The sequence below is a fragment of the Drosophila mojavensis genome, unplaced genomic scaffold (assembly GCF_018153725.1).
Source record: "Drosophila mojavensis isolate 15081-1352.22 unplaced genomic scaffold, ASM1815372v1 contig_16, whole genome shotgun sequence".
Lineage (NCBI taxonomy): Eukaryota > Metazoa > Arthropoda > Insecta > Diptera > Drosophilidae > Drosophila > Drosophila mojavensis.
Window position 1 is genome coordinate 1,325,675 of NW_025318693.1, and position 26,640 is coordinate 1,352,314.

General features: G+C 45.5%; 2 protein-coding genes across 8 annotated transcripts; both read left to right on the forward strand.

The window, feature by feature from the left end:
• Positions 1 to 255: 255 nt before the first annotated feature.
• Positions 256 to 2,991, forward strand: LOC6573764 (translation initiation factor IF-2, mitochondrial). 2 transcript variants are annotated; one of them, XM_001999787.4, is made up of 5 exons: positions 256 to 505; positions 727 to 859; positions 922 to 1,490; positions 1,554 to 1,973; positions 2,039 to 2,991. In XM_001999787.4, the coding sequence occupies exons 1-5, from the start codon at positions 401 to 403 to the stop codon at positions 2,870 to 2,872; spliced, it is 2,061 nt and encodes a 686-aa protein (XP_001999823.2). In that variant the 5' UTR covers positions 256 to 400; the 3' UTR covers positions 2,873 to 2,991. The 2 variants fall into 2 exon arrangements, with proteins under 2 accessions (XP_001999823.2, XP_043863339.1); XM_044007404.1 differs by having other exon boundaries at positions 746 to 859.
• A 2,163-nt stretch (positions 2,992 to 5,154) lies between these two features.
• Positions 5,155 to 26,621, forward strand: LOC6573763 (papilin). 6 transcript variants are annotated; one of them, XM_001999786.4, is made up of 18 exons: positions 5,155 to 5,509; positions 15,241 to 15,301; positions 15,364 to 15,542; positions 15,610 to 16,638; positions 16,698 to 17,001; positions 17,057 to 20,903; positions 20,964 to 21,143; positions 21,411 to 21,581; positions 21,673 to 22,691; positions 22,750 to 22,933; positions 22,997 to 23,194; positions 23,273 to 23,443; positions 23,710 to 24,284; positions 24,348 to 24,498; positions 25,053 to 25,496; positions 25,606 to 25,764; positions 25,830 to 25,946; positions 26,010 to 26,621. In XM_001999786.4, exons 1-18 carry the CDS (start codon positions 5,487 to 5,489, stop codon positions 26,171 to 26,173), a joined length of 8,976 nt encoding a protein of 2,991 aa, XP_001999822.1. In that variant the 5' UTR covers positions 5,155 to 5,486; the 3' UTR covers positions 26,174 to 26,621. The 6 variants fall into 6 exon arrangements, with proteins under 6 accessions (XP_001999822.1, XP_015022598.1, XP_015022600.1 ...); XM_015167112.3 differs by lacking the exon at positions 25,053 to 25,496; XM_015167114.3 differs by lacking the exon at positions 21,411 to 21,581.
• Positions 26,622 to 26,640: the final 19 nt, after the last annotated feature.

Sequence of the window (26,640 nt, forward strand, 5' to 3'; positions counted from 1 at the left end):
TCATAATCGTTTAGGGTAGGTGCCCCGGCTAAGGTTATAGCACTCGCTTATGACGATAACATATCGAAGACCGTAATGAGAAAATTAGTTTACTTTCTTTAATTAGCTATATTGAAATTAATTATTTTCAAAATCAGTATAGGCATTATACAAATTTAAGGATATTATTTTATATTCGACTAATTAAAACATTATGCCGCTGACCAGCTCAGCTGATAAAAATAGCCAGGGCTAAAAGTGGTAAAAGTTGGCTTTTGGATTTAATGTTTACGGTCACACTGATAGAGAGCATCTGCTTTGGAAATACAGTGCCTTTAATTACACAATAACTATAATATTTTAAAAGAAACCAATGAGTATAAGATATAAAGTGCAAGTATAAGTCAATAAATATCGTAAAATGTTTAGAGCTAGCTGTATTTTTCGAATGGGCAGCACGCTACGGCAGCGTCAACTTCATACCGGCGTTACACGACTCAAGCGCCGCAAGACAGCTGAGGAGAAGGTAGGACAGTTATGGTGAATGAAAGGTGACGCAGAGAGCAATGAGCATAACACGTCATGACGTCACAAGTTGTCAAAGAAGACAGTAATGCTCAGTGAGAAAACATATTTCTGACCTCAAGTTTTCCGTAAAGCTGATGCTACTGCCAGCGTCATCTTTTCATGTTATATGCTCGCCATGCTTGAAACTCTCTGATGAGAACATGCTGACTAATTTTGTAGAAATCCCCTCGAATTATAGAGTACTCCCCCAAGAAGTTGCAGTCGGCCAATGCAGCAGCCGCACACGGCGCCACCGACATTTGGCGCTACATGAGCGTAGCAGAGCTGGCAAAGAAACTGGAACGGCCTTTGGGTAAGTCGGAATTCGATGAAAATCTAATCTAATAGTTCTAATAAGATTGCATCTAAATGCAGACGATGTGCAGGAGGCAATGTTATATGTGCCTGGCGCGGACAACATCGAGGCAAACGCCAAGCTGGAGGATCTGAAGATTATTCAGAATATCGCAAAGAAGCTGGGCGCCAAAACACGTGTTGTAGCCGCGCCAGAAGCAGACACTGAAGACGAGCACAAGGATCGGGATGTTTTCCCCCGACCACCAGCTCCGCCAGAGCTGCTAAAGCATCGCCCACCAGTGGTCACGGTGATGGGTCATGTGGATCATGGCAAAACGACGCTTTTGGACTCGCTGCGTGGTGCAGATGTCGCTGCTGGCGAGGCTGGTGGCATTACACAGCATATTGGCGCCTTCACTGTGACGTTGGAGAACGGCGAAAAGGTCACGTTCCTGGATACCCCTGGACACGCGGCATTCAGTGCTATGCGAGCTCGTGGCGCCGTAGCCACTGACATAATTGTGCTCGTGGTGGCCGCCGAGGATGGCGTGATGGCGCAAACACGAGAGGTCATTCAACTGGCCAAAGAGGCCCAGGTGCCCATCATCGTGGCGCTGAACAAGATTGACAAGCCCGAGGCGAATATTGTAGGCTTTCCGAATGATCTAAAGTGAATACGAATATATCACATGATTCACTTTATGTTTCAGGAGAAGAGCAAAACTGAACTGGCCCAAATGGGCTTGGCGCTGGAAGAGCACGGAGGAGATGTTCAGGTTATACCCATATCGGCACTCAAGGGCACCAACTTGGAACTTCTGGCGGAAGCAGTTAGCACGCAGGCTACGCTAATGGGCCTCAAGGCAGATCCCACGGGTCTTGTCGAGGGCATTGTAGTCGAGTCCAAAACTGATCCACGCCGTGGCAAGCTATCCACGGCCATTGTCACGCGCGGCACATTGCGCAAGGGATCAGTGCTGCTGAGCGGGCTAGCGCATGCCAAAGTACGCGGCCTCTTCGATCACAATGGTGCGCCGCTAACAGAGGCCGCGCCCGGCACGCCTGTGGAAATACTGGGCTGGCGCGAGTTGCCGCTGGCTGGTGACCTGATACTCGAGGTGGAAACGGAGGTGAGTTATACTCATTTGATACAAAAACCGATGATCCCTTGTTCATTGTCAACTCAATTCTACAGAAAAAAGCGCATGCGGTTCTTAAATATCGGGAGCACCAGGCGCAACTGGCCAAAGTGGAATCAAGCAGCGATGAAATTCGTAAAAAGGAAGAAGAGCATCAAGCGAAGTATCGTGCCGAACGTGAGGCTCGCCGCCTGGCCGGTCGCTTTAGGATGCGAGGGGGCCAACGGGTGAAGCAGATTGATAAAAACGACGGCATTCCACGCGTGAGCGTCATTGTCAAGGGCGATGTGCATGGATCTGTGGAAGCCATATTGGATGTGCTAGATACCTACAACAGCAACGATCGCTGTCGCCTCGACATCGTGCATTACGGCGTGGGCAATGTGACCGAAGGGGACCTTGAGCTGGCCAAAGCCTTTAATGCCATAATTTATGCCTTTTCCGTGGAAACACCGCAGACCAAGGAGGCCAAAGATGTGAAGATCAAGAGCTACAATGTCATATATCGTCTGATTGATGATCTCAAGGAGCAGCTGAGCAGTCAACTGCCACCTGTGGAGGCGGAGGAGCAGCTCGGCGAGGCCAATGTGCTGCAGAACTTTTTCATCAATGAGGGACGCAAAGAGGTTCCAGTGGCTGGTTGTCGCTGCACCAAGGGCGTTCTTAAGAAGGCACAAAGGTTTCGCTTGCTACGAGACGGCGAGGTTATTTACGATGGGGCTTTGGAGTCGATGCGCCACTTGAAAAACGAGGTGGATTCCATTAAAAAGGACGTCGAGTGTGGCTTGCGCTTCAAGGATGCCAAGGTACTGCCCCAGCCGGGGGACGTCATACAATGCTACACCACGCATATGGAGGCGCAGAAAACGGATTGGGATCCTGGCTTTTAGTTAATTGCTGTTGAATAACTAATTTACATTGTTGCCGCTGCTTTTGTTATCGCCATTTCATGCATATTATATCTATAGTTTTGTATTATATATTGTGTATATAAAACAAATCCACTATACGACTTCCTGTTGATCTTACTGCTGCTCGGGCGCTGCCACAGCCACCCTTCACCCACATGCCGTGCGCTTAGGATAACGCCGCTGCCGCAGCGGAACTGCCGCCGATAAGCGTCTGACAGCGGCAACTGTGACGACGATGACGACGACGACGACGGCGACAGCGACTGGCGCTGCGACAGAAGCTACTGCAGCTGCGTGCGCCCCTGGCTGTCCATGTGCACGCCATGACGGATGCTGTCTAAATGGGTCAAAGCAATGCTAATTGGAGTTAACCCACACCAAGGCAGAATGAAACAGCATAGAAACCGCCTCAGACCTCAGCGTATTCTCCTCATTCTGCTCTGATAAACGATTTCCGTTGGGGGTGGCCAATTAGCGCTTAGCTCCACATTTATTTATGAATGAGCTCTTTTTATTTAAACCACATCGCATTTTAAATATTATACACATGCTTAATTTTATTTAATCGCGCCTCAATTCTTCCCTTGAAACTCGCGGAATGCTTTTTATTTTTGCGCTGCGACAAAGCTACTTATTAGCTAATGGAAAGAAACTTTCCCTCAGTGGCAAGCTGATAAAAAGGGAATATCTTTAGGCACTGCACTGTGTGCCGGGAATACACAGAAAACGAAATCCCCAACTCCGATATATATATTTACAAGAAATCTAGGCCGTAGCATATATGCAATAATCCACTAGAATATGCAAATTCCTCATTTTATTATCACTTCAATAATTACCTATGTATAGTTTTTGAATATCTTTCATTGTCATTGAAGTTGGTTATATATGATAAGGGGAAAGTCCTTCAAATTGGATATGCTCCGTTTGAATGAACTTACATTGCCAATAATAGAACATTAATTTAAACTTAAAATATGTGAATTTTTAAAATTCATTATTAATTATAAATTCAACTCCATGAAATTATATTTCATAGTTAATTCGACTATTTAGTCAGTGTGCAGCAAAAGTTTTCAAGCCGCAGCTGAAAATCGACCTACGATAAGCGAATCGTAGCATACGGCTCCAAAATAAAACGCCGGAAACCGGGACTTGGATTAAGCTATTTTTGGTGACTGAGATTGTATACGGAAGTCGCCAAAGAGTGGAATGCGGAAATAATCAGCAGACAAAACGACCAAAATTGTTCCAGAATGAATAATTTATGAATGAGCTTGTGCAATTAAAACAGCCTAGTAATAGATCCACTATGGACACTCGATATGTCGATGCAATGTCGTTGATGAATACGCTGAATGAATTTGTCAGACTGCAACGATCGCCCAGCAGATCATTTACCCTCCAAATCTATATATATATTGTCTGAATAGTTAAAAAAATAATGGAAGAGGTCAAATCAGAGCGTAAACATGCACATGTGTTTTAGCTGCAATTAACACGAAATTACTACTGTATATTGTATGTAGTGTGTATATATATGTATTATGACAAGGATCGGCACCCTGCAAAGGACCCTCGCTGCCTAAAGGCCGACGACATGTGTTCGTCAGGCACGCTCATTAGGGGCGTCAAATGATCTTGGCTCTTGACTCCGACATCAATTTCAATTTCAACATGTGAGACAATAACGAAGCAGTAAATCACGGCTTTGTTGGCTACATACAACATTAATACACATACACACGCATACACACACACACGCATCCACACGTGCAACGCATGAAGATCAAAGTTGCAAAGTTGTTAAGAGAAAGAGAGAACCAGTTGGAAATGGAGAGCGAACGGCCTCTCCGACTGCGGACTAAAAAGTGAGCCCAGTCGCTTGTGGGGGCTGTGAGCAGCCGGTTCAAAAGCAAAAGGATCACACGCAATACAGCTGCATCAATCGAACGCTCAATAGCTTGCAAGCATCATTACAAAGAGTATATATAGTTTGTATGTTTAAAAAAAAAGCAAAACAATAAGAAACGCTGCTCAGTAACTAACCTAAGAAGCCCTTTATCCAGTTTCGGGCTGATTAGAAAGAACACCAAAAGCAACGGAAGCACAAACCCGCTGATCGTGGCGCTATCGCTATAGTTGCTTGGACGCCGACGTCCACAACGACGCTGACGCTGACGCAGACACAGACGCAGACGCAGACGTCGACAGCGCAGACGACGCCTTGTGGTGGTGCTTGTGGTGCTGCAACAGAATTAGAGCGATCTCGTCTCGTTCAGTTTGTGGCGTACGCTCTAGCCCTGCGGGTGTGCTGGTGATCGTGATCGTGTTGGAAGGACGTGCTGGCAAGGACGACGGCGCCTGTTTGAAAGCATCGCACGATTCCTTTTGGCAATGCGCAAGCGCAAAGTGCAAACAAATGTTCGAGTGACAAGTGTGCAACAGAAATAAATATACAAATTAAAACTCAAGTGATAAACATTTCAAGTGCTTGGCCAACGAAAGCAAACTTCTAAATATCTGTGCAAGCAATACATGAGGAGCAGCGCCAAACGCTGTCGATTACTATATAGATAGCACCAGCGGCGAAATGGATTTATCGAGGCGGTTGCGGTAAGCATCTGACAAATATGTATCTCATAGATACAATTGCCAGCCGCAGCATCGGCAGCAGCGGCAACAGCGGCAGCAGCAGCGGCAGCAGTTGGATTGTGTTTGGCACGAAATTGATTCCTTTTGTGCTCGCCCACAAATTACAGTGTCAATGCGAATTTTAATTTCATTTGAACTACATGTGCAAACACTTGACTTGGCTCCTGACTGGCTGCCAGGCATCCTGCCTGACTGGCTGCCACTGATTGTCCTGCACATGTGTGCGTTCAGTCTGTATCTGTGTGTGCATATGTGTGTGTGTGTGTGCGGGGGCGAGCGTTTGTCCTGGGAACGTGCTTCCTGTGCAACAGGCGTTGCGTTATTGACAGTACGCGACTGCCATTATCCTGGCCAACATTTTGTTTGCATGCCAAATTACATTGCCCGTTTAATTGAAGTTTGTTAATGAAAATTGCAACATTTTGCCAGCAATTTGAAAAGCATCCTTGGCCCCGTTCGTTGTCACACCGAGCTCTGCGTAATTAGTGTTTCACTATTATCTTAATAGCTGCTCTCAAATGAGTAAATATTCCGCTTAAGAGCGGGATTCAATCTGCCATTTGACAAATTATTTGCGTGAATTTCTTTAATGCTTTTTTCGCGGAAAACTGCCATCCAAATATTTATGTAGAAATGGAAATGAGAAATGTAGAAATAGAGCAGATCGTACTATGAGAAATCATGCAATGCAAAGGATTTTAGTATGCAGAGAAAATAGTACAAATTCTGTATGGAATGATCAAAGTTCTTCTGCTATCGATATTTCCGGTTAAGGTAGATTTCTGAAAAGCTTTTTTGGCCCACATGCTTTGTCCATTACCCGTTTGGTTTTTACCTTTGGATTTGTTAGTTTTTCAAATTTGTGTGCGAACACAGAAATCAAATCAAAATTTCATATGGAAATGTAAATATTTATGTGTGTGCCGCCTAGTGTGTGTAGGTGAAGTGCGTGCGCTTTGAAGTGCTCCCAAGAACAGCCTCGCCAAAGAAACAAAAAATTGAGATGAAGAAGAAGAAGAAGAAGAAGTTCGAATTGAAGTGAAACAGGCAACCAGAAATCATGTGCAAAGTCAGTTCAAAGTTGACTGCGACTCCGATGCTGCTGCTGCTGTTGCTGCTGCTGCTGCTGCCACTGATGGATCTTGATGGAGCTGAAGCAGTTGCTCTCACGCACACGACGCTGGACATCTATCTGTTGCGTGTGATCTGCAGCACTGTCTGCGTTTTATTTTTGGCTAAAGTCATAAAGTTGCCGACGTGGTGGCCAGCAGACATAAATGCCGAGAACTTGTTCCCCCATGCCAGACTCTAGCGCGACGTCGCCTCTGGCCAGCTGGTAGTTAGCGCATCCATTCGTCAAGTATTTTAAAGTTTTTCGCGAAAATCACTGGGCTTGCCACTTGAAAAAAAAAAAGGAAAACGTTGCACGTTGTCAACGGCGATGCCGCTTTTTTGTTGTTGTTGTTGCTGTTTTTTTTTTGTTCTCTCTCAATTCAATTTTGGTTTTTGTGGCTCTTTTGTTTTTTTTTTGGCCCGCTTTGTTCCGCGAAATTGCGTCAGAATGTGGCCAACACATGACCTCTTTAGCGTCGACTTTGGCGGATGCGATAACGACACGTGTTCATCTATAGATTGAATCAAACTCTGCAGGAGCTGTCATAAACAATATTCTTTGAATAATTGAATTCATATTTACTTGGCGAAATTTTATAAAAGAACTATCAGCTCGCTTCAATACAATGCAAAATGAAGGCAAAGTCATATGCATAATCAGATTTATTCAATACATTGTCAAGTGCTAGAAAGTTGTCTGTTTATTTTCCATAAATATGTGGTAAACAATTCACATGTTGATAATAAATTCATTTTCCATTGGATAATATTTGATTCATTCAGATTTCTTACTCAAGTATTTTAGCATTTCTCGCCTTGAATGATTGGGGCGTAAGGCATTCGGTTATTCAGCTGGCCTATGCGTATGACTTGCGACCAACATCAAGCTGGGTCGGGTCAATAGACACTCTGTAGTTTAATGGCACAGCCTAAACACTTTAAGAGTCTCGTCTATGTGTGGGGCTATTAACTGGTCATATAAGTAACTCAGTTTCATTACACAAAGCGAAATTTTGTGACTCGTGACGTCTTTGAACTTGACTTAGTTGTTATTAATGTTGTTTAGTGTTGGAAAACGACAAGCGGTAAAAGAAAGACTGTTATAAAGGTGTGTACTGCAATCATCGTACGCATTGCAATTAACTGAAATGTAGATCTACTGAGTGAATATAGCCAAAAATAAATTCATGCCGATTATGTAAATATATTCATTCGTCCAGCTACATACGTGTTCCTGGCTGCTGCTGGCATTGTTTGTTATGCTTTAACTACATTTTTTCCATCGAAACTCATTAAATTTCCAGCAGAAAGCAGCAACAGCAACAACAACAACAACTTGGCCAAATTGTTTATTAAGTGTTTGTGTGCTTTTAACTAAGTATAAACAATAAATTCCAGAAATGGATGCTTTGAAAATGAAAATGATACGCGCACACACGTTTCACTCTATCGAAGATTTCGAGCAGAATCATGCTCATAATATGGACACCGTAGCACGAGGCAAATAAACATATTTCGATTGCATAATTGAATCTTAGTTACTATTAATAAATTGTTTAAGCAAATGCCCGATGGGGGGCACCCTCCCCCCCCTGACTAGGCGGCTGGTGTGAAAAATACGCCGGAAATTCAATGTGCCTGAAATTCGATGTTGCGCATGCAGTTTTGTGGAAAATGAAATGAAATTAACGAGAATATCGAATGATGCGGCAAATGAGCAACAAATTAAACACAAGTCGTTCGCAGGCTTAAACAAACGACCCGTCTTGTTGCAACTGCGGTCCTTCTCTATGGCTCAATTGCAGTCCAAGTTCAGGGCGGCCATGTTGCACGCTGCATTTGCAACATGTGTGCCTTGGGTCCCCACCGACTGCAGACTGCCCCCCAGTGGCAGTTAATGATCATGAGCTGGCGCAGATCTTCAGATCTGCAGATCTTGTTCCCATGACTTTATGCATTATGCTTAATTAACAAAGGCTGCCGACGTCGCGACGTGGCGACGTTGGGCTTAATTATTCCATAGGCTAGCGTTAAATCAAATGCCAGCTACCAGTCCGAAATATGTTAATTTTTAGCCCAAAAGCCACACAGGCACACATATACCGACATATATGGCTGTGTATGGTTATGTATGTACATACATAATTAAATCGATCGCCTCGGCTACGGGCCGAGTATTTTCATGGGGTCGACGCACGCTGCAACGCGGAAGATAAAAAGGATGCCCCAAAACAAGACACACAAAATATGCCGTCGCAAAATTGCAGAGGCCGCAACAAGCCGCAAAAGTCAAAAACAAAAAACACAACTTCGCATGAGGCAAAAGCAAAAAATATCCAAAATTTCTGCATGCGAACCGGGTGACAGTGGGCATTAGCAGGCAGCATGGAGGCCTCAATGGGATGCGTCACATGCAGCGGCAGTAGGCAGTAAATGTGCCTAAAAAGCGCCGCTGCCGGCAGAGACAGTCGCAGCAGCAGCAGCAGCAACAGCACCAACAGCAACAAGTGAGGCAGAGCGCAGACAGAGCAAAAAGCCATAAAAATATTTTGACTGCCGGCTAAAGACGCGAGCTGTTTACTTGTTGTTGTTTCAGTTCTTGTTGCTGTGGGTTGTTGCAGACGTGATTCAAATTCCGATGACAGCAAAGGAACAGAATAAACCCAAAGTGGAAACAGCATAGCTACATTGAGAGCAGAGCACAGGATCAGTTTTCCTGATTGACTTCTGTCATTGCAGCTTGTTGCATCATTTAGCATTCACATAATGCAAAGTACACCTTGCACACGTAGCAATGCTAGCAAAGCATCCATCAGTTAATAAGAAATCTCATGAAATATTGCTCTTCAGTGCTGAGCATAACAATTCCCGTTTATAATTGCGTAATAAATCAATGTCGCTGCTCTACATTTTGGCTGTCAGAGAGTTAGCTTGATTGAGATGTAGCTTGATTGTTTGCTGTGCGTCACGAAAGTCGAAGAATGGAAACTTAATTTACAATAGATATCTCAGATATCTAAAGAAGTAGTCGTACTTGGATGAATAAAAATAACAAGAATCCTCAAAATTCTTCTGAATGTAATTGTTACAAAATAATTTTGATTATGCTCGTAGTCTATTTAACACTTTTCCCACTCTGTAGATTGTTCATATATTTATCATAGCTATTCAAGGATTTTCAATTCATAAATATATTTGAGTTTTTATTCCCATTTATCTATCATTGTTGATTTATTACTGATTGGCATTGGAGAATCGGCTTGAAAATATATTCTCTTAATATATTGAAAGAATTTCAAAATAAACACTATTTTCAAGCATATACCAACCAAATAATATACTTTGGTATTCGCATATATACATAGGTATTCTTAGAAAAATGTTGCGAAATAAATTATCAATGTTATCTTTATTATTAATGTTTATTGTCTGATTTAATAGCACCATAGTGTTTATAGATATTTACGTAACTGCTCATTTGGTTACGTAAATATCTATAAACACTATGCAGGTAATTATGTGCTGAGGTATGCTCGTATTTCTCGCATCCTGGAGAATCTATTTTGAGAAATTGCCAGCTAGCAAGCTGTTTATATTAAGATTTCATAAATCGGCCCAGTTCGACGCATCGGATGGATGGGTACAAAGTACGAAACTTTGAAAGCAAAGAGTTTATGATTTTGCGCTTTGTTTTCGCAATGCTATTAGCAATGAGTACTTTGAGTAGTACTCGGACTTGTCTACGTACAACTTCGGGGCACTCGAGGCAGCGTGTTGCAATCTCGTCCCAAATGAGTTGGGCAAATAGAAAATTGCGAATGTTTACGCGTGGTGGAGGGGCATTTCGTATTATGATGCCTCTAATTAGCTGCCTGGCATCTTTGTTGTTGTTGTTGTTGGTGTTGTTGTTGTTGCTTATTGTTGTTGCAGCGCCTCGCATATTGCACTTCAAGTGGCCGATGCAACATTTGCCATACAAATTTGTTTACAAGTGTTTGTTGCTATTGGCCAGCCAAACATTTCGCTCGCCTGCCGCCGTCAACCAGTGAAATTTATGGGTCAGTAAATTGTCGCTGTTTGCGCTAAAGTGAAATGCAGCAAATGTTGTCCTCACTCTCTCTCTCAGTCTCTCTCCCTCTCTCTCTCTCTCTTGTTCTCTCTTTTGCTTTATTTGTCCCTGTCTAACTGAGCTTCAATGCGAATTCAGTTTGCTCATTTACTTTGCTCGTTTGCTCAAACGCGTGACAAATATTTCATTAGGCATTTATGCAAACTTTGTTGCTGCTGCTGCTGCTGCCGCTGCTGATACTGATGTTGCTGCTGAAGTGCCTTTTAGCTTCAAAGAGCTGCAACTTTGTTGGTGCACACATACACACACACACACCCAAAGCTCAACTGTTGCATTACCCTGCCCGCTAGGTGCCTCACTTGGTAAACAATTGCAACGCAGTGCGTGTGTGCGTTTTAATGTTTATTATTTTCACTACTCAATTGAGCTTTATTAATTTTGAAATTGATAATTGCATGCCCAAGCGTTGCAGGGCTCTTTGGCTAAAAGCAGGAGCCCTAGCCCTAGCCCAAGCCGAGCCGAGCCGGACCGAGCTGAGCTGAGCTGAGCTGTCAAAGTCGTGTGTGCAGTGCTTTATGCAAATGCAATTAAAATTTCAACAATGCAAACATTTACTTCCGTTGCCACAAATGTCGACGCGTTGCGCCAGCATCTTCGTGGAGTCATCCCCGCAGCCATCAGCTGCAGCACGTGCAGCCACAGCGCTCACCTGGTGGGGCATATGCAACATTTACCTGGCCGCCGCTCAGCCACAATTTGGCGTTTTGCATTAGCCAGTGTTTGTCTTGCGATAATTGTATGACTATGTAATTGTATTTGCACACCCCCTACACTGTGGGCGTGACATTTGAAATGGCAATGCTCGTGTATCCTTTCAACTAATGAGGCCAAGCCTGCGAGGCTGCACTTAATTGCCGGCTGTTGAGACAAGGCCAAACAAACCACACGCTCCCACACGCAGCCTCACAAGAGTTGGCAAAATGTTTACTTCATGGAATTAGTGCTGGATTAGGAGCGGTGGTGCTTGCTTATATTATGATAACCTTGGATGGTCGGGGAATCGTGTGGGCATTTAGTCTCTGGATACATTGTGTTTTATTCAGATGTTTACCTATATTTGATTGAGCGTACGCAATGCTATGCTAAATGTTTTCTATATCCAATGATTGGCATCATTTTGACTCCGAGTTCAGCGTTAACTTGTTTTTATCTGCGTTTCAATTTACAGCAATCAAATCAGTTACAATTCCATCAAGGCACATATAAAAACAAAAACAAACGGAATAAAAAAATGCCAACATTTTTTACAATCAGCATTTAAAACGTGGGGCAGCTAAAGTCAAATGATTGCAGCTGGTTTGAGGGGGAGACCCGGGGCAGACGCATTCCATCTTCATCAAAGGCCCGGAGGCTTCTGTGGCATCTGCATAGTACGCACAAATGTTGCATGCTACACTCTTTCATTTACATTCCTTCAGTACATTCTTGGACTTTTAAATAGAACGCACTGCTGCCCCAGCTGCTCCAACTGCCTCAGCTGCCCCAGCTGCTGCTGCAAGTGCCGCAAGTGCCGCAAGTGCCGCAAGTGCCCGACCCAACTACCAGTCGCTGTGGGTTAATCAAGTGGCATGGGAAACTGCGCAAAGACTCTTACTCCGTCCGCCTGCCTAAGTGGGGGCGTTTGCCTGCCACGGCCCCATCGATGAGTCATGTTAGCATAAACAAATCAAACGCTGCTTTCAGTCTTCAGGTGTGGCTGCTGCTGCTGCTTTCAATTTATTTTCGTGTGCTGCTGACGCTTTGTTTAGATTAGTTCCGACTTGCCACATATTTTAGCTAGTCTCTGGCCGTTGTTTAGCATCGAATTAAAGTATTGTACAATTTGTTTGCGTTCTTGAGTTTAGCGGCTAAGTGCACGCACTTGTACACTAAGTGCTGCTGTTAATGTTGTTGCGGCTAATAAGCAGCGCCGTTATTTATGACGGCCATTGCAACATTTTGGGCTGCAAATGCACTTGTTGCTTGCCACAGATTTCCCAATAGAAACAAAAACACACATGTTGGATTGGATGAGAACTGAATGGGAACAAACATTGCCAGCTAAGGGGTGTGAAACAAATAATCAACTCAATTTTCTTCGACATATTATTTTAACACCACAGCTTGAGGAAGGATGTTTGTTTTATTTAGAAACAAGGAAAAAATTAAAATAAATTCAACAAAAATGTAGCACTAATGGAGTTTTAGCTAGTTTCCAGTATTATAAATAGTTGAGTGGGGATTATGTTTGTTTGCTATCAAATATTATAATGGCTCTTGAATTTATTTCTGTTAAGCAATTAGTTCCGGTACAAGAGAGAAAACACTTTATATATATTAAAAGCTAGCAGGCAATCGACCATTTCTTGTAAGTACTTGGTAATAACTACTTCTACTTGTCTTACAGCCACCTATTGTGTTCCATTGTTGTTTAGTGATTTCTCTGCTCTGAGCAGCAAACAATACAGTCCATTGTTTGATTGTTTAAGTGGAATCCTTTCATTTTAGCTTAAACTGGGACTGTAAATTAGCCCAGCCCACAATGTGGAAAGCTTTGGCAGAACGCTGCCTTGATCTTGGCCATTAGCAGGCATTGAGCCATTAGAGACTAACAGCCACAGTCCAATTGGGGTCAGAGCGAAGCCAGTACAATTCATAGCAAATGTATATATATATATATACATTTACCTGGACATGGGTCCGATGTTATCTTGTTGTGCTGCAGAGCTTCCGTGGGATTTTTGGCATTTCCTCTTTGTGTTTGACATTTCTGTGGGGGCGGTGTGCGTTTGAATGCCAGTGGTTTCATTTGATGTGTACGAGCGATGCCTGGACATGGACATATGTATCTCACGATTGTGGCAGCTGTTTATGTTTCTGTCACGTGGTAGCCACCATATGTGGCAGCCAGGAATGTGATAAAGCATACGTCGCATGTCTATATGTATGCACGATATACAAAGTTGTTCTTGGTAACAATTTAGTTATATTTTACGTGTGGAAATTTGTGCGCCATCAGCAAGCAGCTACGCATAAAAATGGAATCAGAGACTGGCCATGACTTTTGCGGTGTCAGCAGATTGCGCTGAACTATCCAATTAATAGCGCGTCGCTGTTCTAGCCGGGTCCGAGTTTGTCACAGTGTGCTGGTAGTGTCTTCTGTTTGTATGACGCAATAGATTTGGAGGCGTCTAAGCGACGCCGCCTTCAGGCCAGAGTCAGCCTGGCTCAATGGACTGTGAAATGTGTGCCGTGGCGTTGCCGTTGCCGTTGTCGTTGTCGTTGTCGTTGTCGTAGTCATAGTCGATGTCATTGTCGGTGCTCTGCCAAAGCAATAGGTGTCCTGGCATTGGTTTCAAAAGGGAAATGCGCTCAAATTGCATTAAAATACCAACACAGAGGCATTAAAATTATGGCCACACACTTGGCGGGCAACACTGCTACCAAGTCCTGGCCCTGTCATAAGCAGCACGCCTGCTGTGCCCCACGGTCGTACTCCCAGTCGCAGTCGCAATCGCAGTCGCAGCTGCCGTTGCAATCGCAGCCAGTCGGAGGCGTCCAAGTGTAACAAAACGCAGGCTTCTTGCACGCAGCGTCAAAAATTAAATTGGCAAGCCACCAACAACGAGCGGGGCCTGGGGCCACTAAGCCCCGTTGCCTGCAACATTGAACGCTTTTGACATATTCACGCAAGTTGTCCTCGTTCCCCGTCCCCGTCCCCGTCGTTGTGCTCGTCCTTGCTCTCGGCCTCGGTCCTGCTCCTTCGACTGCGAATGTTAGTACGACTGAGGCTGCTGCTGCGGCTGCGGCTGCGGCGTCGCCTTGTCTGTGGCATAATCATATATTCTCTGCTGGCGGGTACTTATTATTTGCTTGTTCTTTTCTTTTTGGCAAATCGGCAGGAAGCGCTGCTAAATTATGTCTTGTTTATGTGGCATTGCATATTTATGGCCAGCGTTTCGGCGCACTATAAAAAAATTGTTACCAAAAGAATGATATTGCAAAATTTGACTTGACCAAGTTCGACTAAGTCGCCCACTCCACCACAGATGCCCCACCACCAGCATAGCTGTACAATGCAAAAACAAGTTCAATGTTTGTTTGCTCTGCCCAGTGGACAAAAACAAGTTCGTGTTGTTGTTGTTGTTTCTGCTCGTCTGAAGCCCTAGAAAAGTTTATTTGTACACCTTTGCTGGACGTGGCGTGCCTTCTTTTCTTTTTTTTTTTTTTTTTTTGAGAAAGTCTTTGACAAGTAACTGACTCCCGTCTGCCTTTACTCTTTCTCACGCACGCTCTCTTTTTCGCATTTCCCCTCCCTTTTACGTCTCTCACATCCGCCTTTGTAACCAAGCAAAGTCGTCAAATATTTGCAACAAGTCAACAGGTGACGACGTGTTCCATGGCTTTCATTCATGTTTGTGTGCAGACAACATTTTAATTAAATTGTTTTGATTTCCGTCTCTGCTTACAGAATAACTGCCTTGATAGCATTCATATTAATAATATGTGTACCAGACTCACAGAGTAGATTCGTAAGTATAACCACTTCACGTTATTGCCAATCCACCCATTGAACCGCTGTCTTCCTGCTTAGCCTGGACTACGCGCAAAAAGACAATATGGCGCCAATCTTTATTTACCCGCTAGCTACGTGATCCCGGGCGGAGAGGGCGACGATCCTAGCGAGTGGACTGACTGGAGCTCACCCTCGGAGTGCTCGCGCACCTGTGGAGGCGGTGTTTCCTATCAGACGCGTGAATGTCGCCGTAGAGAGTGAGCTGACTTTATAAGAAATCCTGAATCTTATGCTGACCATTAATTCTACTCAAATTTTACTCAGTGCGAATGGCGACGATATGTGCAGCGGCGGCAGTCGCCGTTACTATTCATGCAACACGCAGGACTGCCCTGAGGAGGAGCCAGATTTCAGAGCTATGCAGTGCTCGCGCTTCGATTACACCAAATTCGATGGCGTGCTCTACACTTGGGTGCCGTACACCAATGCGGCGAATCCATGTGAGCTGAACTGCATGCCGAAGGGTGAGCGCTTCTACTACCGCCAGAAAGAGATGGTGGTGGATGGTACACGGTGCAATGATAAGGATCTGGACGTCTGCGTCAATGGCCAGTGCCTGCCCGTTGGCTGCGACATGATGCTGGGCAGTGATGCCAAGGAGGACAAGTGCCGCAAGTGCGGCGGCGATGGCAGCACTTGCAAAACAATTAAGAACATCTATGCATCCAGTGATCTGTCTGCTGGCTACAACGATTTGCTGCTTGTGCCCCAGGGCGCAACCAATATTCGCATTCAGGAGACAGCGCCCTCGAATAACTATCTTGCCTGTCGCAACCAGTCTGGACACTATTACCTAAATGGTAACTGGCGTATTGATTTTCCTCGTCCCATGTTTTATGCGGGCGCCTGGTGGAACTATGAGCGCAAGCCATTGGGATTTGCGGCACCCGATCAACTGACATGCAGCGGTCCCATAACCGAAAGCATCTACATCATAATGTTGGTGCAGGATAAGAATGTGAGCGTGGAGTACGAGTACAGTATACCCGAGTCCTTGAGCCATAGCCAGCCAGATGCACATACATGGACGCATCGTGAATTTGGCCCCTGCAGTGCATCGTGCGGAGGCGGAACGCAGTCTCGTCAAGTTACTTGCAATAATCGTATTAACCTACAAGAAGTCGATGAGGCCTTATGCGAGGCTCATACCAAGCCGGCTGAAACTCAGGCCTGTGGTACAGAGCCATGCGCACCACATTGGGTTGAAGGCGTATGGGGTAAGTGCTCCAAGGGCTGCGGATCCGATGGTTTCCAAAATCGCACGGTAACTTGCGAGCGCATTTCGTCTGACGGGTAAGTTGTATATAAAGCTCGAAAAAAGCAGAAAATTTTAATGATATCAATTTTCATAGTGTTCATACTGCGGAAGATGATGCAGTTTGCCTTAAGGAAGTTGGAAATAAGCCAGCAACAGCTCAGGAGTGCAATCGAGATGTCAAGAACTGTCCGAAATATCACCTCGGTCCCTGGAAACCGTGCGACAAGCTTTGCGGCGAGGGCAAACAAACTCGTAAAGTCACCTGCTTCATTGAGGAAAATGGTCACAAGCGCGTTCTGCCTGAGGAAGACTGCGTGGAGGACAAGCCTGAAGTGGAAAGGGCCTGTCTATTGGCACCATGTGAGGGTGTAGACTGGATTATATCCCAGTGGAGTGGTGTAAGTAAAATGAATTTAAATTTAAGCTAAGAGGGTAATACGATTTTTCTTTCAGTGTGATGCCTGCGGACAGACTACAGAAACTCGTACTGCCGTATGCGGCTCAAAGGATGGTAAGGTGTACCCAGACAAGTTTTGTGGAGACAAGGCCCCTGAACTGACCAGATCGTGCACTTCGTCAAAGTGTGAATCCCAATGGTTTTCATCAGAGTGGAGCAAGTGCTCAGCGGCATGTGGAAAGGGCGCTCAATCGCGTATTGTCCTATGTGGAATTTTTGATGGCAAACAGATAAAAACCACAGATGACTCCAAGTGTGATGCGGCAACAAAACCAAAGACTGATCAAGAGTGTGAAGGTGAAGAAAAAGAATGCCCTGGTCAATGGTTTACTGGACCTTTTGGTCAATGCAGCAAGCCTTGCGGTGGAGGAGAGCGTGTTCGTGAGGTTTTGTGTTTGTCCAATGGCACCAAGTCCCTCAACTGCGATGAGTCGAAGGTTGAATCAATTTCTGAAAAGTGTAATACTCAGCCCTGCACCAAGGATCAAGTCCTGCCTCTTACGAGCACTGATAAGCCGATCGAGGATGATGAAGAAGAATGCGAAGATGATGATGAGTTTGTTTTGGTTGACTCAGACGTAACTGATGTCACTGATGATGACTCAGAAGCAATGTCAACAACCGACGATTTGATGTTGAGCGATAGTCCTTACACAACTTCAGAAGACGCCTCGGCCTCTACCGACAGCACTGTCGAAGGATCTGGCTCAGATAGCACTTCTGATAGTGGATTTGAGGGCAGTGGAAGTGAATCCACAAGTGAAGTATCTACTTCATCTGACGAATCTTCCACTGGAGCAACTGATTGGTCTACTGAATCTAGTGGCTCGTCTGCCATCAGTGAATCGACGTCAGAAGCCTCATCATCATCGGTGTCTGGAGTTACCTCAGATTCCTCCACAAGTGAAGCTTCAAGTGGTTCAACCGATGTTTCAGGTTCAACGGAAGAGTCAAGCTTAGGCACTACGGACGCAAGTTCGAGCGATGCATCGAGCTCAACAGAAGTTTCAGGCTCGACAGAAATCTCAAGCGCGACGGAAGTCTCTGGTACAACAGATATCTCAAGTTCAACAGATGCTTCCAGCTCAACAGACGTCTCAGGCTCGACGGAAGTCTCAAGCTCAACAGACGCCTCAGGCTCAACAGATATCTCTAGCTCGACTGAGGCCTCAAGTTCGACAGACGCCTCGGGCTCGACGGATGCGTCAAGCTCTACGGATGCCTCAAGCTCCACTGACATTTCAAGTGCAACAGATTCTTCAGGTTCTACTGATGGTTCTTCCAGTGGATTTACAGACTTGCCTCTCGAAGCTTCATCTTCGGGAAGCTCTGAATCTAGTAGCTCAACAGAGGGTGTTTCGTCTACATCAGAATCAAGCAGCGATGCAACTAAAGATACAACAGAAGTATCCTCTTCTACTGATACTTCGTCGTCGACAGAGTCATCTGTATCTACGGATACGACTGTCTCGTCATCAACGGAATCTACATCAGAGCTTTCGACGGAATCAACCGAGTCGACTAGTTCGCCAGGCTCAACTGAAAGTACAACAGAGGGCAGCTCATCAGCATCTGCTGATTCATCCTCTTCTGGTATCACTGAATCCACCAGTTCAGGATCAACGGATAGCACCAAGCAAGATTCTACAGATGAATCTACAACAAATGCAAGTAGCAGTTCTGCAGATGGTTCAACGGATAGTACTACAGAGGGTGTCAGTACTGGTTCGACTGATGGCTTGACAGAGACTTCAACAGATGGTTCAACTGATAATTTAAGTAGTGGCTCTACTGATGGCTCATCTGGAGGCTCGACAGATGGCTCGACGGATGTTACGACCGATAGCTCTACAGACAGCTCATCTAATGGCTCCACTGACACAACTAACGCTTCCGAGTCTACTGAATCACAGAGCACTGGCGTCACAGAAAGTACTTCAGAGGGCTCTAGCTCTGGATCCACTATTGAAGGTAGCTCTAGTTCCACTGACAGCTCAAGCTCTACCGATAGTTCAGCTTCCACGGACATTTCTGGCTCCACTGATAGCTCAACAATTGGCTCTACAGAATCTTCCGCTACTACCGACAGCTCTACCGATGTTTCTTCCACTGATATAAGTTCTTCCGAGTCTTCTGACTCAACAGCGACAACGGAGAGTGGAGCTACTACCGAAAGTGGAGGCACTACCGAAAGTGGAGGCACTACAGATACTACATCTGAGAGCTCTACTGATTCTACTGGCTCTACCGACTCAACGGGTAGTTCACTATCTACAGAAACAAGCTCTACCAGCGATATTTGGAGCACATCTGACTCCGATGATGAAACGAGTACACCTCACACCTGGGAGACAACTCTTACGCCAAAGAAAGACAAGTTACGGAAATGTAAGTCGAAGAAGAAGAGTTGTGCTAAGACTGAATTCGGTTGTTGTCCTGATGGCAAGTCGACAGCTAAAGGACCATTTGATGAGGGTTGTCCCATTGCGAAAACATGTGCTGACACAGAGTTTGGCTGCTGTTCAGATGGAGTCTCTCCAGCTAAGGGCAAAAGAAATAAGGGCTGTCCGAAATCAAATTGCGCCGAGACACTCTTCGGTTGCTGCCCAGATAAATATACAGCTGCAGAGGGTGAAGATAATGAGGGATGCCCTGAGCCAACAACTTTGCCGCCAACAACCACTGAAGAATCGACTATTTCGATATCGACAGACGTTGAGGGCTCTGGTGATTCTAACTCGTCCACGGAGTCAGACACCGCGGTTACCTCTTGCTCCTTTACTGAATTCTACTGCTGTCCCGATGGCAAGACTCCTGCTAAGGGCGAGAACTTTGCTGGCTGCCCACAGCTTGGTGGCGCTCCGGGCTGTGAACAATCTGAACACGGTTGTTGCCCTGATCGGCGTACTGCCGCTGCCGGCCCTGATGGCCAAGGCTGCGCTGCGTGCACTAGCGAACCATTCGGCTGCTGTCCAGACAATGAGACTCCTGCTCACGGCCCACAGGGAGAAGGCTGCTGCCTTAATACAGAGTTTGGCTGCTGCCCCGACAACATTCGTCCTGCATACGGGCCCAACTTTGAGGGCTGCGAGTGTGCGTCCTCTCCATACGGCTGTTGTGCAGATCAGAAGACTTCCGCACGTGGACCACAACAGGAGGGCTGTCCATGTGAGACTACTCCATATGGTTGCTGTCCGGACAAAATCACCGCTGCCAGAGGACCCAAATTTGAAGGCTGTCCATGCGAATCAATGCAGTTTGGTTGCTGTCCCGACGGTCTTTCCTTTGCCAAGGGACCGCATAACCAGGGATGCCACTGCGCCCAGACAGAATTCAAATGCTGTGAGGATGGTAAGACACCAGCTAAAGGACCAAACTTTGAAGGCTGCACCTGTGTGGAGACCGAGTACGGCTGTTGTCCAGATGGCGTTACAAAGGCTCAGGATGACAAGTTTGGCGGTTGCGAAAATGTTCAAGAGCCACCGCAGAAGGCTTGTGGCTTACCTAAGGAACAGGGTACTTGCGGCAATTTCAGCGTCAAGTATTACTTTGATACTTCTTATGGCGGCTGTGCTCGATTCTGGTACGGCGGCTGTGAGGGCAATGGCAATCGCTTTGAGACCGAGGCCGATTGTAAGGATACGTGCCAGGAATACACCGGACAGCATGTTTGCCTGTTGCCAAAGAGTTCCGGTCCTTGCCAGGGCTACTCTAAGAAATGGTACTTCGATACAGACCGCAATCGTTGCGAGGAGTTCCAATACGGCGGATGCTATGGCACTAACAATCGCTTCGACAGTCTAGAACAGTGTCAGTCCACTTGTGCCATAAGTGAGACCCTGCGTAAGTATATTAATAGACTATTTAAGATTAAATTCTAGTTGAGTTTGTATTCTATCATAGCCGCCTGTGAGCAACCTGTGGAAAGTGGACCCTGTGCCGGCAACTATGAGCGTTGGTACTACGATAACCAGACCGACGTGTGTCGTCCGTTCACCTATGGTGGTTGCAAGGGCAACAAAAACAACTATCCTACTGAACACGCTTGCATCTACAGTTGTCGACAGCCCGGAGTTCTGAAAGGTTTGAGAATTAATGTATTTATGTACCCTTGGCTCGGGGAAGATCTGTGTAATGTCAATGTTTGCCTTAGTTTAGCTTTAAGCATGACTTTATTTTATTATTTTTGTTTTTATATTTTATTTTATCCTGGTTAACGGTATGATTTTTTTATTTTTTATTATTTACTATCCTTTGCTTGGTGTTTGGTAATGCATGAATGCCTGTTGCTTGCTATCTTATCCTGATCCCCTGCACGCTCTGTTGTTCCGCATCCTTACACAAACATAGAGCAATGCTCCTTGCCTAAGCAAACCGGTGATTGCAGCGAGAAACATGCCAGATGGCAGTTCTCAGAAACAGAAAAACGTTGCGTGCCCTTCTACTACTCGGGCTGTGGCGGAAATAAAAACAATTTCCCCACACTGGAATCATGCGAGGATCATTGTCCTCGACAAGTTGGTAAGCTTTCGATGTTGTTGCAATGGCTTTTGATGTGCGAAAAGCTGTGCCCCCAAGCACAAATACTGTTAACACTGTCTTATTATCTTAGCCAAGGATATTTGCGATATTCCCGCTGAGGTTGGCGAGTGCGCCAACTACGTATTCGCATGGTACTACGATACCAAGGATGCCGCTTGCCGTCAGTTCTACTATGGCGGTTGCGGTGGCAATGAGAATCGTTTCACCAGCGAAGAGGCGTGCATGGCTCGATGCGAAAAGAAACCAGAGCCACCAACACCTCCTCCACCACAGAGTGCCGTACATGTCTGTGATCAGCCGGAGGAGCGTGGTGACTGTGACAATTACTCACTCAAGTGGAGCTTTGACAGATCTAGTGGTGCTTGTCGTCAATTCTACTATGGTGGTTGCGGAGGCAATGGTAATCGCTTTGAGACCGAATCCGACTGCTTGCAGCGTTGCGGTAGACAACCAGAGCCTGAGCGACAGCCTCAGCCTGAGCCACAACCCCAGCAACCCCAACCATCTGGCAGCCTTTGCGAGCAGCCAGCGTCTGTGGGCGACTGCGCGGAATATGTGCTGAAGTGGAGCTATAATTCGACTCTAGGTAGCTGCCAGCAATTCTACTATGGCGGCTGTGGAGGCAATGAAAATCGCTTTGAGACCGAAGAGGATTGCTCCGCACGTTGCATTGCAGGCATTGATGAAGAACCGCGTCCTGGATCCGAAACGGACAAGTGCTTCAGGGGGCCAGAACCAGGAAACTGTTATGAGAATATAACGCGCTGGTATTACAATAGCCAGGAGGGACTCTGCGATGAGTTCGTTTACAGCGGATGTGGTGGCAACGACAATAACTTCGACACCGAGGAGGACTGCCAGAATGATTGCCATCCAGCACAGGAGACCTGCTCCCTTCCCCCAGTAGCAGGACGCTGCAATGACAACTCAAATCGCTGGTACTTCGATGGACGCACAGGCGCATGCCATCAGTTCGTGTTTACGGGCTGCCGCGGCAATCGGAACAACTTTGTGACTGAGCAATCTTGCTTAGAATACTGCCGTCGTGATCAGCCACATCCAGAGCCGGAACCAGAGCCCCCAGCACCAGTAAGCGTAGTAATGATCTCAATTGTCCCTTTAGATTCTTAAAATGTTGCTGCTTTAGTCCTATTCAGTGTGCACACAGCCAGCTGAGGCCGGAGAGTGCGACAACCATACCACCGCCTGGTTCTATGACAATGAGAAGATGCTCTGCACCGCCTTCATCTATAGCGGCTGTGGTGGTAATGGTAATCGCTTTGAGACCCGTGACCAGTGCGAGCGCCAATGCGGCGAGTTCAAGGGTGTCGGTAAGTCAATTAATTCATTTCGAAAGGTGTTCATAAGCTAGATTTATTAACGTGCTGTGTCAGATGTTTGCAATGAACCGGTGACGACGGGACCCTGCACACAGTGGCAGACCCGCTACTACTACAATCGCGATAGTCAAAGCTGCCAGCCCTTCACCTACGGTGGCTGCGATGGCACGGGCAATCGATTCAACGATCTCTATGAGTGTGAGTCGGTTTGCCTCGGTGGCCGCGAGCCGTTGCCTTCGGGTGCGGCTAAAGGTAACAAGAAATGAAGCTCAGAATGAAGGGCTTTTGTTAAATTTGATTTTGTTTTTGATTTTGTCTGGACGTAAGTAGATATCTGCCGACTTCCGGTGATCCCCGGAGTGTGTAACGGCCCCTCGGTGCAGGAGCGTCGTTGGTACTACGATGATGAGCGTGGCACTTGCATATCCTTTATTTACTCTGGTTGCTCTGGCAACCAGAACAACTTCCGTTCCTTTGAAGCATGCACAAATCAATGCGGAAGTAAGCTTGCTCCACAAATCACACTTTATACCAACTGCACTCGAGCACTCTGCACTCAATTTATTACCCACCCCACACACAATTTTGCACTCTGCTTCACCTTCAAATTTGGGAATGCTTATTTAGTTAAGCGTAGAAGTAGTTTTTCCCAAGTAGAATATTTATTGAGTAGTGCACTTTCACTAGATATAAGATTGCACGAATATTTTGTAGATTAGCTGGGTAGTCTCTGTATCGAACAAATCTGAGTTTCCTATTTTTCACAGAGCCCATCGACAACGAGATCGTCAACGAAATCTCACCCAGCCGTTGCGAAACGTATGATAATGAATGCCGTGATCTGCGCTGCCCGTACGGCGTGCGTCGCGTGCCAGCTGAATCGCAGCCAGAGTGTGAACAGTGCATCTGCCTGAACCCTTGCGAGGGCTATCCGTGCCCTGACGGTCAACAGTGTGCCATCGATGTATCCAATTCGGGAGGTCGCGACAATCAGTTCGTGCCTGTCTGCCGTGATATCATCAAGCCAGGCCTCTGCCCACAGCTGACGGCCAATGCCAGCGAATGCGCTCGTGAATGCTATACCGATGCCGATTGTCGTGGCGACAACAAATGCTGCAGCGACGGCTGTGGCCATCTGTGCGTTGCTCCGGCGCGTCCCACCCGTCGCCCCAGCACTCCTCCCCCCGTTGTTATCTACCCAGGCGAAGTGAAAGCCACACTGGAGTCCAAGGCGCCACAGGACGTGGATGTGCACACATCAGTGGGTGGTATTGCAGTACTCCGTTGCTTCGCAACTGGCAATCCGGCACCGAATATTACGTGGTCATTAAAGAATGTTGTTGTAAGTACTCCGGAAGCCCACATACTCCGAACCAATATCATTCGTATACCTCATTCTTTTTAGATTGACACAAACCAAGGCCGTTATGTGCTGACTTCAAACGGTGATCTAACCATTGTCCAGGTGCGACAAACCGATGACGGCACCTACGTCTGCGTGGCCAGCAATGGCCTGGGCGAGCCAGTGCGTCGCGAGGTCGCACTACAAGTGACGGGTACGTGAAAATCTTTCAATATACATTTATTTCAATGCCTTTGCAAATTCGATTATGCATGAAAATGCTTTATTTTAAAGTAGACAAATCTAGAACATTTATTCCGGAAAAGAAGTAATAAGAATCGAAATAGATGTAGTTAGAGACCAGCCTTATCTTCGTTACGAATATTGGATAATCCTTTTGCGGATCCATTTTCTATTATATTATGATATAATATGAACGTGGTACATATTTTCTTTTAGAGGTTTTAGCAAAGGTAGATCTAACGATAGTACGCTGCAGATTGAAATTAAGTTTGGAAATTAGATTTTCAATTGAAATTTAATTGAATTCGGCGAAAGTTATTCAAATTAAACTATATTTTGTAATTATATTTTACTACACAAGAAACTTGCAATTGGTTTTGAATTCTTCGGTTTTTCGAAGATTTGATAAGGATTTTGTCTATTTTATGTTTTATTCGGTTTTGGCTTTATAACTAACTTCTCTTAATGCATGTTGCGTGCCTTTAACCATTTGCATGGCTTTTGATTTTGTGTTGGTGTTGGTAGAGGCTAGAGATGTACCGGCCTATATCTTGGGTGTCAAGAACGTCACCCAAATTGTGCAATTGAATCAACCTGCTTTGGTTCGTTGCCCGGCTGGTGGTTATCCTGCACCGCATGTCAGCTGGTGGCGAAACAATCAACACTTTGGCATGGGTCCCGAAACAAGTCGCGCCGTAATGAACCGCGACTACTCGCTTTACTTCCGATCGGTACAGCTGTCCGATCTGGGCCTGTACACATGCGATGCGTACAACACCGGACGCCCTGTCTCGCTGCACGTAACGCTGAAGGCTATTGGTCCAGCTATTGCTCAAAGCGCTGGCGATGATAAATACTTGCAGTATATCATAAACCCACCAAAGGCACCGGTCACTCAAAGGCCCACCTATCCCTACAGACCTTCGCGTCCGGTCTATGTGCCACCCCCTGTAGTGCATGATCCCAGAAGTAAGTACAAGTTGCATGATACTTTAACATTTGTGGTTTGTGTTGCGTATTTCTACAATATTTGCATAGAGTTGAGGCTAATCTAAGATCTATTTCATTATTGGTGCAGTCGATGCCCGTGCTGTTATTGGCTTGAATCCGCAAAACAAATACACGCCCGGCTCCACAATTGCGATGGACTGCGCCGTGCAGGGTAATCCGGCCCCGAACGTGACCTGGACTAAGGATAACACGCCCTTGTACAACAACGACCGTGTTCAAATAACTGGTAAGACAACCATGGGCCTCTAGCCTTACAATATTGCCATTAATCGTAATTCTGTCGTCTTCCAGCCAATCCGCATCGTTTGGTCGTCAGCGATGTTACAACCGAGGATAGTGGCATCTATGGCTGCACAGCGCGAAATGCCTACAGCTACAGCACCAGCCAGGAGACAGTCACAATCGAGTGTAAGTACTCAAAGAATATGTGAGGTGAAAGAGCAACTAAGATTTGTTTTTTGGATTTTGCAGCTGTCGTTCCACTGTCGCCCGAGTGCATTGACAATCCCTACTTTGCCAACTGCAAGCTGATTATACAGGGCCATTACTGCGTGAACAAGTACTATGCGCAGTTCTGCTGCAGATCCTGCACATTGGCTGGCCAAATCTCGCAGCCTCATCCCAATGCGCTTTAATTCCATACAAAAAAACTTACCAAACTTTCGAGCCTAACATTTTTGTTGGACCTTTGCAATGAATTGAGTTTAAACCAGAAAATATTCAGAGAATGAGCAACGTCACAAACCATAGATAGACCAAAAATACCGCCAACTGCATAGCCCACAGATCAAATATATAACGAATGTTTTTCTAAGTAAAACAATATGCATAAATAGCCGATAAACGATAATTTCTTCCAGCACAAAAGAAAATAGTATTAGTACTTTATATTTTTTGTTCCTATTTATTCTTGATTTAAATTCAATCCATAGAAGAAAGTGGCTAAAACTTATTTTCATTTGATATCTATTACTTAGTGTTTTTTTCTACGATATTTGTGCAACGAGTAAAGCAATTTAAGCCTAAAAATATTTGTAAATAAATTAAAATTATATAATAAAGAGTGCATATGTATAAATAATACATACTTTAATTGTTTTTG

Coding starts and splice junctions, on each gene's coding strand:
- LOC6573764 (XM_001999787.4), top strand. CDS start 401: ATGTTTAGAGCTAGCTGTATTTTTCGAATGGGCAGCACGCTACGGCAG. Junction 506..726: donor GCAAGACAGCTGAGGAGAAG/GTAGGACAGTTA, acceptor CTAATTTTGTAG/AAATCCCCTCGAATTATAGA. Junction 860..921: donor GAAACTGGAACGGCCTTTGG/GTAAGTCGGAAT, acceptor ATCTAAATGCAG/ACGATGTGCAGGAGGCAATG.
- LOC6573763 (XM_001999786.4), top strand. CDS start 5,487: ATGGATTTATCGAGGCGGTTGCG. Junction 5,510..15,240: donor GATTTATCGAGGCGGTTGCG/GTAAGCATCTGA, acceptor CTCTGCTTACAG/AATAACTGCCTTGATAGCAT. Junction 25,497..25,605: donor TGTAGTGCATGATCCCAGAA/GTAAGTACAAGT, acceptor TTATTGGTGCAG/TCGATGCCCGTGCTGTTATT.